Source organism: Gallinula chloropus (genome assembly GCF_964237585.1).
Source record: "Gallinula chloropus genome assembly, chromosome: 1".
NCBI lineage: Eukaryota > Metazoa > Chordata > Aves > Gruiformes > Rallidae > Gallinula > Gallinula chloropus.
Genome location: NC_140085.1, coordinates 58,639,232 through 58,653,834, shown reverse-complemented (window position 1 = coordinate 58,653,834; position 14,603 = coordinate 58,639,232). Strand labels below are relative to the sequence as shown.

Here is a 14,603-nt window from a genome sequence, read left to right as displayed (position 1 = left end):
TTAAGTAGGAAGCCATACCATCGCTTTTTTTTCTTTTTTTTTTTTTTTTCTTCTTTTTTTCTTTTTTTTTTAAATTTGGTATGTCAGCAGAATGCTGCTTTGGAAGAAGAGGAGATTATCATTGAGCAGGACACAGCTCTCAGCAAGAGTTCCTCTGCACAAATGCAGAATAAGGGCAATGAGAATTAATTTTCCATTCCTGTGAGGATTGTGGAGCAGAGCAGTATGGTATCAGTCTTCAGATGATTGATAGTATCTTAAGCCTGTAAAAGGCAGGAGCTCCCCTAAATTAACATGGTTTTGCCTTTGGATGAAGGTCTGCATTTCAACTGCTGTTCATCTAGCCTCTTCAGTTTTGAGAATACTAGTCTCTTCCAGAAACAAGACATTGCTGATCAGCTTATAGATGGTGTTTTCCCATCAAGAACATCTCTTGGTTGCCAGCACTTATCTTACCACTTACAAATTTATCACTGTATGTTACGACATATGCACATACATTTTAGTCTGAGCTACTTTTGTCTGTTCTTGCATACCCACTAACTATCTATGATAGTGTGATGGGAAATAATTAACACTATTAATTGCTTTGCTTAGTGTTAATCTTCCATCCATTCAAACTCACCGTCATCAGCAAAGGATCGGTTTTATTTATTATAAGGTGGATGTTTAAAATTGAGCAGATTGTTTTCACAATAACTTCTCCCATTTAACAGATGAATCCTATCAATGCTCACATTTTATAAAGTGTTATTAGAATGTAGTTTGGGTCTATTTTTCCTTTTAAAGAAAATAGCCATAATGTTGTGTTGTACAATGAATGTTCAATATGCAAACAATTACTTTTTTTTTGTCAATAAATGCATGTAGGTCACAACACTTACACTCGAAGACTTGCAGGCTTGTAGCCTCTCAACGTTATCTGAGTGTTCAAATCTTCAAATTTTGACTCTAAAGCGCTGTGGACTAGTTGCACTGGAAGGACTAAGTAGCTGCAAGTACCTGAAGTATATAAATGTGGAGGTACCAAGCGTATTTGATTCTTTATTGTAACATGCAGACAACAGCCGATTTTGCTGCTTAGGTAGATATGCAGCTGCATCCAACTGAATATGTAACTTTTAGTGCCTTAAGAGCATAGGAATATCACCAGAATACTCCCAAATGTGAACAAAGTTATACCAGAAGAACTGCATTGCATGTAACAACTTGCACTGTACTAAAGCAATATCATGCAAGTAAATCAAGTGATATTAAGTGTATGATAGTGATGCTAACCCTAGACTGACATGACATAGTCATAGGTTTTTGTTACCTTAATCTCTCTGATTCATTAGTGGGCAGATGCTGTTCACCACACAAGGTGCTCAGCTTAAGCAGGAGGAAGATTCCTTTGCAGTACATGCCTTGAATATTACTTAAAATTACTCCCATATATGCTCAAGGAGTAGTAGAGTGAGTTGTACTAGAGACATAATGTCTAGGGACTTAATACTGCACAGCATCTTACGTGGCCTTGTAAATTTAATGAGTAAAGAAAATGTTTTGCCCTATGGTGTGTCTTTGTTCCAGAACTTGACAACTGACACGAAAGAACTCGGTTCACTTTTTTATTTCAAGTGTTTTAACACCATCAATTCACAAGAAAGTTAAAATGCTCTTAATATGCCTGGGGTGTTTCAAGCCAGCCAGTCCAGGGAGGTGATTGTCCCGTTATACACTGTGCTGGTGCAGCCTCGAATACTGTCAGCAGTTTTGGATGCCACAGTACAAGAGGGACATAAAATTAATCGAGAGTGTCCAGAGGAGGGCAACAAGGATGGTGAAGGAGGGGGGAAGACTTATGAGGGGAGGCTAAAGTCCCTTGGTTTGTTTAGCCTGGAGAATAAGAGGCTGAGGGGAGACCTCATCTCTGTCTATGGCTTCCTGACAAGGGGGAGTGAAGGGGCAGGTACTGATCTCCTCTCTTTGATGGCCAGTGATAGAATCCAAGGGAATGGCATGAAGCTGTGACATGGGATGTTTATGTTGGATGTTAGGAAGAGATTCTTTCCTGAGAGGATGGTCGGGCACTGGAACAGGTCGGGCACTGGAACAGGGAAGTGGTCACTGCACCGATCTTGACTGAGTTCAAGAAGCATCTGGACGATGCACTCAGTCCCATGCTGACTTGTCTGGCCCTGTGTGGAGCCAGGACTTGGACTTGATGATCCTTATTGGTCCCTTCCAACTCAGGATATGCTATGATTCTGTGATTCTATGATTTAATATTTGTAGAAATCTTGAATGTTTCTGCTTGCTCAGTAAATGCTGTTCTTTCCAAAATATAGGAGGTTTGTTGGTACTGTGATTTTTTTATATACGGAATATCCTTACTGGGTTATGTCAGGATAGTTTAGTTAAGGAGAAGACTCTTAGATGCACTTTTAAAATATGTTTCATTATTAATAATATATTAATAATGATATTTTACACTTTAGCTGTGCCAGGTAATGTGGCAGTTGTCTTCCATTCAAGCTTAATTAAGAAACAGCTTCTGTGACAGTTGAAGCACTTCAAGATTGTTTCATGTGTATTTGTCACATAGCTAAAGCAGCTGCCTCTCTTTCCCATGGATGTTCATTCCTACTAGATATTATCCCTTATTTCTTCTGATACAAAAGCTAGCGTTTAAGCCATATCAGTTCTCTGCTTTAACTTACTGGTGCAACTGAAGGGGCTGTCCAGGGGTAGGAATGAATGTTACAGTTTCCAAAGGAAAACTGTAGAGATCTCTGCCTGTGGCTGATTGTAGCAGCAAAGAGTGAAATAAAAATCCAAGAAACCATTAAAATCGTCTGGGGAGGAGGATGTTAAAAGAACAAGATCTCTTGGGGGAGCAACATTAGCTGAGAACAGTGTTAATGTTTGTGACCAAAATAGCTATAAATGCAGATTTTTCACTATTAGTAAATAGGATTCCAGCAAAACCATAGCTGTCTTCATTAGTGTCGAGCAAATATGATGTTTTCTATGCAGTTTTTAGTTCAGTCTCTCAGGACTTGGGAAGCTAGTCAAGTATATATGGAAAAGATATACCTCTCCTTACTCTTCCTGTTTCAATTTCTGGGCATTTTCACAGCCAGAATGAAGTTTGAGATATAATTTTGTTCTATCCAAGCAGGACACAAAAGGCAGTTTCTATTACTCAGCAATTGATTTTTCCTAATGGAAAAACTAGAGATGCCCTTGCACCCAACTAGAAGTTTAGGATAAAAATAAGCAATGACAACAACTTACCATATTTTTTACACTTCTGCTGTTTCACTTCAGATGCTATTTAATATTCTGATTTTTCTTTATTGCAGGAAAACAACATAGAGATAATTGACTGTGAAAATCTAGAAAATCTCTGTATTCTGATTCTGAGTAAGAACCATCTTTCTTCAGTTTGTGGCTTAGATGGCTGCATAAATCTCCAAAATCTTGAACTTTCCTACAACAGAATCACTCGAATTGGTAAGATAATTAATGAAAATAAAATTCCAATTTGTATAACATTATTTGTGCTATTTATATTCCCTATTATGTTTCCCTTGGATTCAGGGCCAGCCAGCTGCTAAGCCCAAGGAGAATGAAAAAGCGAATTTAGAACAGACTTGCATTTTAAAGCATACTCAACTTCACAGTGATTTTAGTATGGCTTAGCCACTGCCACGTATTCCCACTACTGTTTCATATAAGTGTTTTCAGCCAAAGAGAACGAAAAGTCTTTCTAGAAAGGCCCCAAATATTATCTGCACTAACTCAGTTGGAATATGTGAGTAGCCTGAATTCAGTTTATCTATAGAAACAATTCATATGAAACATAGCCTTGCAGAGAATTCCAGTGTGTACCTGCCTAACACAGTAGGTAGTTTTGTAGAAGTCATGTTACCTGATTCTGTGAAACATGCTAACACTGGACCATGGCCTCTGCTTCTACTAAAATGCTGCCCATTCTGGTTCCAAACTATTGTTCTCTATTTCCACCCACTCTGGCTCTTCATTGCTGCTCATTGCCCTAAAGCTGGGAAAAAAACCTAGAGTCTAAGACAAAATTGTGCAAAACATTTAGTCACAGCAGGTATGCCAACTCCTATTGTATTTACAAAGGCAGTTATTTGTATTTGTTAGGTCAGCAGGTGGCTGGCAATAGGTGTACCTTCAACATGCAGTCAACCAGTCAAAATTTACATGCACCCAGACCACTCAAAAGATGCATCAATACATGAAATGCTTCTGCCAGGAGAGAGGTTTTCTGTTGACCAGACAGAAATTTTTCATGCAGTGAACAAGTGTTTCCCTCTCTGCTTGTACTGCCACTCGGACTGTAAAGTGCCGAAGGGGTAGATACTGTGTCTCAGTTTCTGGCAAGCCAGAAATACTGTGTTATGCAGATTTAGTATAGGTGTAATCAAGATCTAGAGCCTTTTTTACTGACAAAAGTTCAGGAAAGAGCAGTGCAGTGAAAATAAGAAAGAGGTTTGCTGTATGTAAGTGGAGAAGTTAGTTTTTTGGGTTTTGGAATGGTGTACAGAGACAAGATCAATAGTGGTCCGTCAAAAGTGACATTAACAGTTGAGAAAAGATAGTAGTAAATTGGCAGATCATTACTTGAAATGGAGTTCTCAAGGCCTGAAAGTAGCAAATTTCCTGCAAGAAGGCAGCACAGTAGATAAATCTAGTTCTGTTCTAACAGCCTCCCTATACTCTAAGGACTGATGGGTTTTGGTGCATGAAATACTGTGAAATTTGTAGATGCCAACAAAATATGAAGTTGATACTTTTAATATTTTGTGCTAATATGTGCAAATTTGGAATGTTAGTGTTTGTGAAAGCAATAATACATGAGAATAAAGGTCCTGGACTATCCACAACAAAATAAACTGGGTAAAGAAGCTTTACCTATATCCTTGTGGCAAATAATACTGAGTAAGATTCTTATTCAGATCTATCTCATTTGATAACAGTGTCTGCAAGATTACTGTAAGAATGGCATAATATTAGTGGATGACATTCAGGAATGGTGCATCTGTTTTCCACAGGGCAAGTGGAATAAAATCATATAATCACAGACTATACTGAGTTGGAAGGGACCGATAAGGATCTTTCAGTCCAACTCCTGAGTACAAAAATACCTTTGTACTTTCTGTTTTGTGCACTATAGTAGCATGTTTACTGAGCCTTTAATGATTTCAGTGGGTAAATTAACATTCACAAAAATCAGCTTGGATTCCATCTTTCTCCTCTGTCCAGAATTGCTTTCAGGATGTCTGGTTAAAACAGATGCATAATATCAGATTTATTTCATACAATAACATATTGTTTATAAGTAGTTGCATAGAATACACAAGAACAGATTTATGGGGTTTAAGAAGTTAATGTGTACCTCCTCCCATTTGTAAGTCTCAGAGGTTGTGCCTTAGCAATTTTGAAAGCTGTGGCACTGCACAGAGTTCTCTGTTCATTCAGCTTTAACAAAGGCTGTGGGCTTTATCAGAAGTAGTAAGGCTTATTTATGCTTGTAATACTTCTGTTTTAATAACTTCTTGTAGGAGGCTTCAAGCATGCTTTGATATTTTTTTTTCTTCTCTCATTGAAATACAGCAGGGGAAAAATATTTGCCAGAAAACCTTTAAAAATAACAGTGAAAGTATGGGAAACATGCCTCAATTATGCTTTTCCACTGAAGAATGTATGATCACAAGTAATTGTGGCAGTAAGACACTAAAGTTCAGCACATAGGTTTGGAAAATAAACGCTTTACTGAAAAAATTTCTTACATAGAAAGTAGCATTTTTACTTGAGCCATAGAATACACTTTTGTAGAGTGTCAATATTGCCATAGTATGTTGGCTAAAATCCTGGCGATGCTAAGAATAGCAATGCATAACTCTGGGTAGTCATAAATGCTTCCTTGGAGCTACTTTTTTTTAAGAAACCACGTAGAGGTTTTTTTATCAGACACCTTTCAGTTTGGGAATTTTTTTTATGGGGGTTTTGGTTGTTTGGGTTTTTTTTTTTTTATCTTCATTGTCACTGTCAGCTTTTGCTCTTCTGTTATCATTCGTCTTTGTCACACATAGAGCATTTCTTCAGAACAGCACTGGTAGCTAAGACAGAGTCCCTAGCTATCAGACTCCATCTGCACTTTGCAATTTGCTATAGAGCTACTAGAGGTTCTCCACAAATCTTGCTGAAACCATATGTTTTTCAGCCGAATGCATTTTATACTGCTATAGCTGCTGTTGGTTGCATCATGTGTAAAGCAGTATCTTCTGGAAATGTGCAGAAGACTTTCATGCTTATTTTTAATTTTGCATGTGTGCAGAAGAAATATTAAAACACCATCTGTTTGTATTACATTATACTCTCTTGTGTATTTTTCCATTGGAGTGCATTTGAGAGTTCCAGAATAGATTGTGATCCCATTGTATGTAGCCGTGGCATGTCTGTTCTGGATGACGTTCAGCCCAATTAAACCAGACAGATGATGGGAAGATGTAAAAAAGGTGCTTCATGCAGCACGCAGAACTAAGAAATTTCCAGATCCTGTATAACTCCTCGCCTTTTCCTACTGTGTGTGCAGTCCCTTCTCTCTGTCCCACTCCAAACTAATTCAGCGCTTTTAAAGTTTCTGGTGGTGCTACCTTGATAACTTAATAAATGGAGATTTACGGACGGCTTTTGTGAAAAAGTCTTGGGAGCTAATTTTAACATCCTGACACGATATTGCTTTGGGACCACTAGATGGTGCTGGTTCCTTTTTTATTTTTACCCAAACAGACAAAATCCAGAGCAGGATCTTGCAGTTAGGATAGTATTGCATGGACGTGCTTGAAATTCTTTCCGAATAATTAAAGGTTTATATATTTATTTCCTAAACCACAATTTTGAAGTTACAGTATAAGAAATTTGTTTTAGATTTAGGATGGTATCTCTTTCATATCAGGTGAATGATTTCCACTATGTGCATTCAATTTTTAAAATGCTATTTCAAAGGTCTATATTTGATTATTTTTTTTTAAATTGATGCTAGTTTTGGCCTTTAGTTTTTTTCACTTCTGTTTTCTCTTTATGATTAATTTTCTTTTTTAATTCCTCTCCTGTATTGTCTGTAACCTAGGGTGCAAAGTGGTCTCAGGTCTCATAATTCAGTTTATTCTTTGAGGACAGTCACAAAGACATTCACCTCTGTAAAGCTCGCCCAACTTCCTTTTGGGAATTGGGAAGATTTGGGTGAGATAAAGATGAGACAAAGTATTACCTCAAATAGTCTTGCTAAGATTCAGAATTTCCTTGGTTTAGAGATATTTTCTAAAGGATGTCCCTTCAACGAGGTTTTGCTACAGAGGTAGGGAAAAAGTGTTAGGACATGTAGCAAGTCAGATGTGTCATTGCAGAAGATCTATCATGTGTAAGATCGTGGAGAGAGCGTGGGGGTTTTTTGCTGCCAAAGAAACAGATGCCAACAGGAACCTTTTTCTTTGCATTTGGCACACCTTCTTGCTTTATACACTAGCTGGCAGGAGTAAGCTTGAGAGTGTGATGGCTATAGAAGTATAGCTCTGTACCTAAGGGCACTAAATTTTCTTCATAAATTTCTTCATGAATTATATTTTGCAACATAATTCCTTAAACAAGATGCACTTTAATACAGGGGGTGCTGATTTAAATATTAACACCATTTTTTCTCACTTTGCCGATAACTTTAAGAAAAAACCACAAACTTTTACAAATGAAATAACGAAAATTAACTTTTAAACATAAATACAATTTCTATTCTGAGGGATGATTTTGAGAGGGCTGTTAGCATTTCACAGAACCCCTAGGTTCTAAGTAGCAGTGATAACGTGCTTGAAGCATAACAAGTATAGTTTGTCATTAAAAGAATGCTCTGTCTCCAATGTAAGTGCTAAAGGGGTGATGAACTGTTATTATTGCTTGGTTAACAGGATCAGAAATTTGTGAACAATATGCATTGTATGTCTGATAAGGTCAAAATGCATTAATTAACCATATGCAGGACTAATATTAATTGTCCTGTAGACAATATATAGATAATAGACAATATATAGATAATACAAATATATTGGAAGTTCAGAGTATTCTTAGTACTTGAAAACCAACAGGTTTTTTATTTCATATTGTTTCATTTCAGCTTAAAATCTTTTAATTTTCAGGTGGTCTGGAGTCACTGAAAAATCTTCAGCAATTAATTGTTGACCATAACCAATTAATCAGCACAAAAGGTCTTTGTGAAGCACCTACTCTCATTCACCTAGACTGTTCTTTTAATAATCTCACGCAAATTGAAGGCATTGAGAACTGTGGCCTACTGCAAATTCTGAAGTTGCAAGGAAATAACCTACAGGAGGTAAAGACTTTGAATTCAGTGTCTGTTGTGCATACATCTTTGTTTACAGTCATATTTTTAAGAATTCTGATCATGTGCTGTTTGTTTGCTGTGGGATGTTTCGTGCTTTTAGGTAGGCTTCCTTGAAAAATGGACTTATCAGTAATCTTATTTCTCTCCTTTTTTATAGCATATTGACTTCAGATGTTGTGTTACGTGATAGTGATTCTTTGTATAAAATGTAACAAAACATTTTAGTTGTGTATAAGTAATAGTTCAGTTGAAGTTTGTGCTGCAGCATTTAAAATAGGGAAGAGTTCTCTAACTGTACGGTTAGTCTTATTTAAGTCCTATTTATTGACAACGATTCTCTTACCAAATCTGAGAGAGAAAAACCAGTGTCAATAAGCAGTAAATAACTGCATGGACAAAATAGTAAGACTGTGGCTTTTGGGTTTTGATGACTTTTTTTTTAATTTATATTGACTATCTAGACTATGTAGAAGACATTAAAAATTACTTACCACCTGATCTGTAGAAATTGCATGTGATACCTGGTACATACATAAGGAAATGATACCTATATCATAAATGTGGCTTTTGCTAGTATTTATTTAGTAATGGTTTATGAAAAGCGTCTGGTAAGCATCCCATTGTTGTTTCTCTAATTTATATTAGTTTTAAATAATAATCTATTTTCTATTTAGTTTCCAAGACTGGAAAATCATGTTCTTCTAAAAGAACTATATTTGGATGACAATAGCATTTCTACAATGAGAATACTTTCTTTGTACTGGTTGCCTCTGTTACAGATTCTTTTGCTGTCTCAAAATAGGTAAGCAAGAAATATTCTTCCACTTACAAAACTGATACAGAGGAATTTAGTAACATACTTATCTGAAAAGTGTAGTTCCTAGTATGCTTAAAATAACACTGTCTTTTCCAGGTATTCTTTGAAAATATGTGGTTGACAAGTAAAGAATGACATTAGCTACCTTTAGCTAAGAAAATTTGAAGCAGCATTATCTACGAAATGTAATTCTTTCTATTAGATGTTATAGGAAAACAATTTTTGAGTATTGTGGCATTATTAAAACCATGGTGTTTCTTTTTTTTCCTTTCTTTAGCAATTGTTTCTAGAGTGTGTCTGTCAAACTTCATATTTCACAGCTAGCTTATTCAAAACAGACTCTGAAGGCTGTTCAAGTGCAACTGCTACAGTTAAAAAGGACGAATGAGAAAGTTGGTTTTTATTTTACATGCATAAGTTAATGCTGTCCAAATCAAGCATATTTGTTTAATTTTTCACTCTTATGGTACTGTTTGAAAAGTATAAAATATAAAAGAAGAATGAAGATGAGCAACGTAAAACTAGATCATGCAGTCAAGTCTGTAATTAGCTTTCTGTTCATTTTCTAAGCTAATCTATACATCTGTAGAGTTAGAAAAACCAGATTATTTCCCCACCCCCTATTTGTCAATATAATACACAATATACAGGATATATGCTCTGAACTAATCACTTTACTCTCCTGTTACTAAAGAGATTCTTTTAGAGAGTGATTCATCTGCCATTTTTAACCTTTTGCCTTGAGGCTTATTGTACCTTACAAGTGCCTCTTCATCTTCATTGACTATTAACAGTCATAATGACCAGCACATATGTAGGTGGCTACATTTGAACAGATGAATCCCATCCAATGTGACATTTAGTTCAGCAGAGTCAAGTGTAGCAAGGAGCCTGTGGGAGAAAAGGCTAATAAACTGAGTCCTGTTATTATAAGGAATGTCTGTCATGGAAAATTAATATTATTTGAGTATATATGACATATATTTTTTTATCAATTTTCAGTTTGTTTTCATATCATCTCTAATGAAGTGATCTGCATGTAAACTCTTAGATGTAAATATAACACCTAGCTGTATTTTATTTATATAATTAATCTTCAAGTTGCTGGGTTTCTAGAGGGTTTTATTGGTTTTGAATTAATTATTCTGGAGTTTGGAGAAAGTGCTTGCTGCCTGTGATTAAGAAGGGCATAATTTTTTGAGTGCTAGATTATGAATCACACATAGTGATTTAATTGTTTGGGGTTTTTTTCTCTTGTCCTGTTCAGCTATTTTGGGGACACTCAGTAATGTGGCTTTATCCTGTAGTTTCCTCTTCTTCTTCCAGTTTGTATAATAAAAAGTTTGCAAAACTGCTTGAAGACCTTATGTGCCTGCTAGGGAGAGGACAAATTTAGGAGCACAATCTCAGTCATAGCTTGAATGCAGCCTCTGGATCAAGGTTGTGCTGAACTGGCCATGTAGATGTACCATATGTCACTTCCCTGTCCCATGATCTTAGTTTTTGACATCTATTGTAGTGCTTATTCTGTTTTTCTAGTGGCCAAGCTGAGATGCAGCGTTTGGTTCACCGAGTTTCTTCTGCTAGACTAGAAGAGAGTAGGTTTTTTTGCATCAGCAAACTGCATGTGTTGAAAATAAACACCTACCTCCTCCCACCCAAAATTCCCTTTCTTTCCTTGACGTATCTATAGCTTATCTCAAATCTTTGTGACAAACAGGACAAGATAGCCTTAAATGCATATTAAAAGCTTCAAAATTCCTGGCATTTCAGTAGCTTGGTCTGTTACACTCACTTTATGTACACTTATAAGCAGCTCCATATGTGTGTGCTATAGCATAAGGAACTTGATGTTCTATAGAAACAGTGAATGTAATGGAGTAAGCTGTTGAAAGAAAAGATGTTTCTATACTTTTATCCTACAGCTAGTGCAATTTTGTGAATTTTTTTCAAGTGTGCACTGAGTGCCATTTCCTTTTCACTGATTGCAGGAAGCCCATATAATGGTAATGCTGTGAATCTCTATTCTTTCTGAAAGTGAAGTGAAGGTAAATTCTTGCACTAATTTACAGGGCTTCTTTTAATTCCTGAAATGGCTCCTCTGCATTCATAAACTAGAAACTGACAAAGATAAAAGCCCAAAAAATAATTGTTTTAACCCTACAATCTAGCAACAAAGAATTATAACAGGTAGTGATGGCAGCTATTTCATTAATTAGGGATTTTATTGTGGCTTTCACATATGGCAAATATTCTTGGTCAATGTGGAATTGACCAAAGCCAATGATAAATATCCTCTTGACTTGGTCACTGCAGAATTGGGACTATGAAGATCTGTTTTATTTTACAGCAACTGGAGAACACAACTGCCAAGTTAGTTTTTGAAAGGTGCATGTACTTTTTTCTTCTGTTATGGATAAAGATTTAGATGTAGGAGAGGAAAACCTTGCCCTTGGGACTAAAATTAGTGCATATTTAAGATGTGTTAAGATTTGATGTCGTACTTATACTTACATGTAATCCCACTTAACTTTATACTTATCTCATTAATCCCTTTTAAATGAAAAATCTGACAGTAAAACACTAATTCAATCTACTGTTCAGGTAGCCATTTTTTACTCTTTTTTAACTTCAAAATAGACAGATCTATCCCTCTTAAAATTTCTGTTTTAATATTGCATTCACATAGGGTTTTGAGGGGATTTTTTGCTACCTGTTGTTTTTCATTAAAATAGCTTAAGTGCGATAGATAAAATTTTATGCTTAAAATATGTAGTCATCTGCAATAATTCCTTTTTGGGGGGGGTGGACACACACACAACCCTTTTGGCCAGAATGAAATTCTTTATGAACATTTTATTCCCATGTTTTTGCAACTAGAATCATGCTATTCCTAAAAGGTTTATAATAGAAATGATAAAAAGTCAGTTCAGTTCTTAGTAGGTATTTTTTTCCTTAATTAAATTTAAACCTGACTTCTCAGCTGTAAAAGTTGAACTCACTGTCATTGCAAACCATCATGTTTTGAGAATTTGACCACTTTTCAAGAGTCATCATAGTATATCTAAATGTCATTGGATGTTGAAATGTCAGTCTTGAAAGAGATGCAGTTATGTATTGTGGTTTTGCCCATCCCATCCTCACCAGTCTAGAGGTTTTTTTGATCACTTTCAGTAATTCTTTGCTGGTGTAAGTTTGTATCTAAGTATGTGACACCAAGGGCAATACGGCTGAAGTAGAAACAAGAAGTGTCTGATATATTTCCTACATTATACTTGATTACTACTTATAAATATAGTGTATGTGGTAAAAAAGAAAATATTTTAAAGAATGAAAAAGAAATATGGGCTTTACTTAGAGATTTAGATTAACAAATTTTATTTTTTTAATTATCACATATTTAATTTCTAACCAACATAAATGCTCATTTTTCTGGGGAAAAGCAGAGGCACAACAGGGTTTGGACCATCCTGAGCAGTCACTGTTATTCCTGTTCAGAAAAGCAATATTTATTTTCTCTGATGCATACTTGCAAGTGTTCTACTCTTAAATCTTGTTTTCTGACATAGAGTTTCTGTGGCTATCTGTGTCCTGTCCTGCTGCAGCCTTAAATGGGAGCAGAAAGAGGAAGCTATAGCTTGCTTTTTTGTGAATATCTTTTACTTTTGTGTCGTCTTTGTAATTTATCTCTCTCTTATGCCCAGGGCTAATGTGACAAGGTCAAGTAGTATTAAGTTTTCAGTAATGTCCTTTGTCTTTCTGGTTTGAATTTTCTTAGGAAAAAAAAAAATTAACAAAGAATGTCAGTAAAGGGAAAGCTATAGAATGACGGGGAAACGTTTTAACTCTCATAATGCCAACGGCAGACAAAGATAGTCCAGTAGATGATTTCTAATTCACCACAGCATATACTGATAAAGATTCAGAGAACTCACTCACTATAAATAAAACAATTCTGCATTATGCAATATATGATACTGATTTTCCTGGATATTTTTGGATATATGAATCCGTAATCTGGATCATGGCTTTTCAGTCTTTATAGACATACTATTAGGCACTAATATCTGTGATGATATTTGTTAAAAATAATAAATATTTTTGCTTACTATGGGCTGGTCATGAGAACCTAAAATGCTGATATTTTTAATACGATGTACAGATCAGACAATGTTTTTTAGAGTTGATACTTCTTCATATTTATTTGATTCCATGGAAAACTGGCAGAAAGTTAACAGAGCTATGTAGGACTAGAACCAAGACAAATTTACAATGTAGTTTGAGAAAGAAATTGAAGTATAGTGACATACACTCAATTGGCTTTTTTACATCTGTTTCTCTAAATTTACTATTCAGAGATTGTCTGAATTGTAAAAATACTTGTCAACTGAACATGGAAATGTTCGGGGGTTTTTTCTGGTTTTCATATGGTCAAACTTTCAAAAAGATTAAAGCATCTATAAAAAACTTTTGGTCCAGAATTTGTGTACCAGAGCTAAATCCAGGTCTGTCTTTCAGTTGTAATGCCTGTACTGGAAACACAACATAGTCACACATTTCAGCAACAAATAATCATTTTTGGCTCTGACTAGTTGTAAATTTGTGGACTGAGTGGGTTTTGGCTTTTCACATGGTCAAGTTTCCAACCCATAAGAATTCTGATTTATAGCTTTCAGAGGCACTATAACCCTCAGAAAATAGTTTTCCATGAAAATTAGCAGTCATAAAGTGACCACACACATTGCCGTTGGTGTTGCCACTATGCTTAGGCCTTACAGGGTTGAAATAAGTTACCTAAACATGTTGTGTTGTTTGTTGTGTTTTTTAAAAAAGATAATATTGATTTAGTTAGCACATATTAATAAATATTCTAGGATTTTTTTAAGAATGAGTTAGGGGGGTTATTTTGCATCTTAATTGATTTTCCCCCTTCATCTTGCAATGATTTTGTTTAAAATAAATTATTTTGTTTAAAATAAAACAAAATAAACCTTTTAATCTGAAAGGTAATATTTGAAAATAGTCTGGCAGCTGACCAAACCATTCACCAACATGAATTCTTAGTTGTGCCACTGCAAGTTTGTAAGCAGAGAAAGTTGAGTAACACTGTACGCCAATGTTTTAATAGTAGTGGTAATGTACATCTTGCAGTCTAAAATCCTTTACACAGATGGATGTCAACTTATTTGCCTTACATTTACTTTACGTTATTACAAATAAGACTTTTTGTCATGGCTTTGCTGCTTTATTGCATGAGAAAAGCTCTGACATGCAAGAGCAATTCCATAAGTGACTCTATAATAGGCACCTATTTGACACTGTCATATCATAAGTAGTAGAACAGAGGAAGCACTAAAAATATTATAGGATGGAGCA

At 35.5% G+C, this 14,603-nt stretch overlaps 1 protein-coding gene across 1 annotated transcript in view; it reads left to right on the top strand.

Annotated features, from left to right (window-relative positions):
- LRRIQ1 (leucine rich repeats and IQ motif containing 1) overlaps positions 1-14,603 on the top strand; it is a gene marked incomplete at both ends in the record, with an annotated part of 104,665 nt that overhangs the window by 6,345 nt on the left and 83,717 nt on the right. Inside the window, 4 exons of the mRNA XM_084268803.1 lie at positions 871-1,023; positions 3,348-3,498; positions 8,205-8,398; positions 9,085-9,212. Coding sequence (XP_084124929.1) covers positions 871-1,023; positions 3,348-3,498; positions 8,205-8,398; positions 9,085-9,212 — 626 coding nt within the window. The remainder of the gene's footprint in view (positions 1-870; positions 1,024-3,347; positions 3,499-8,204; positions 8,399-9,084; positions 9,213-14,603) is intronic.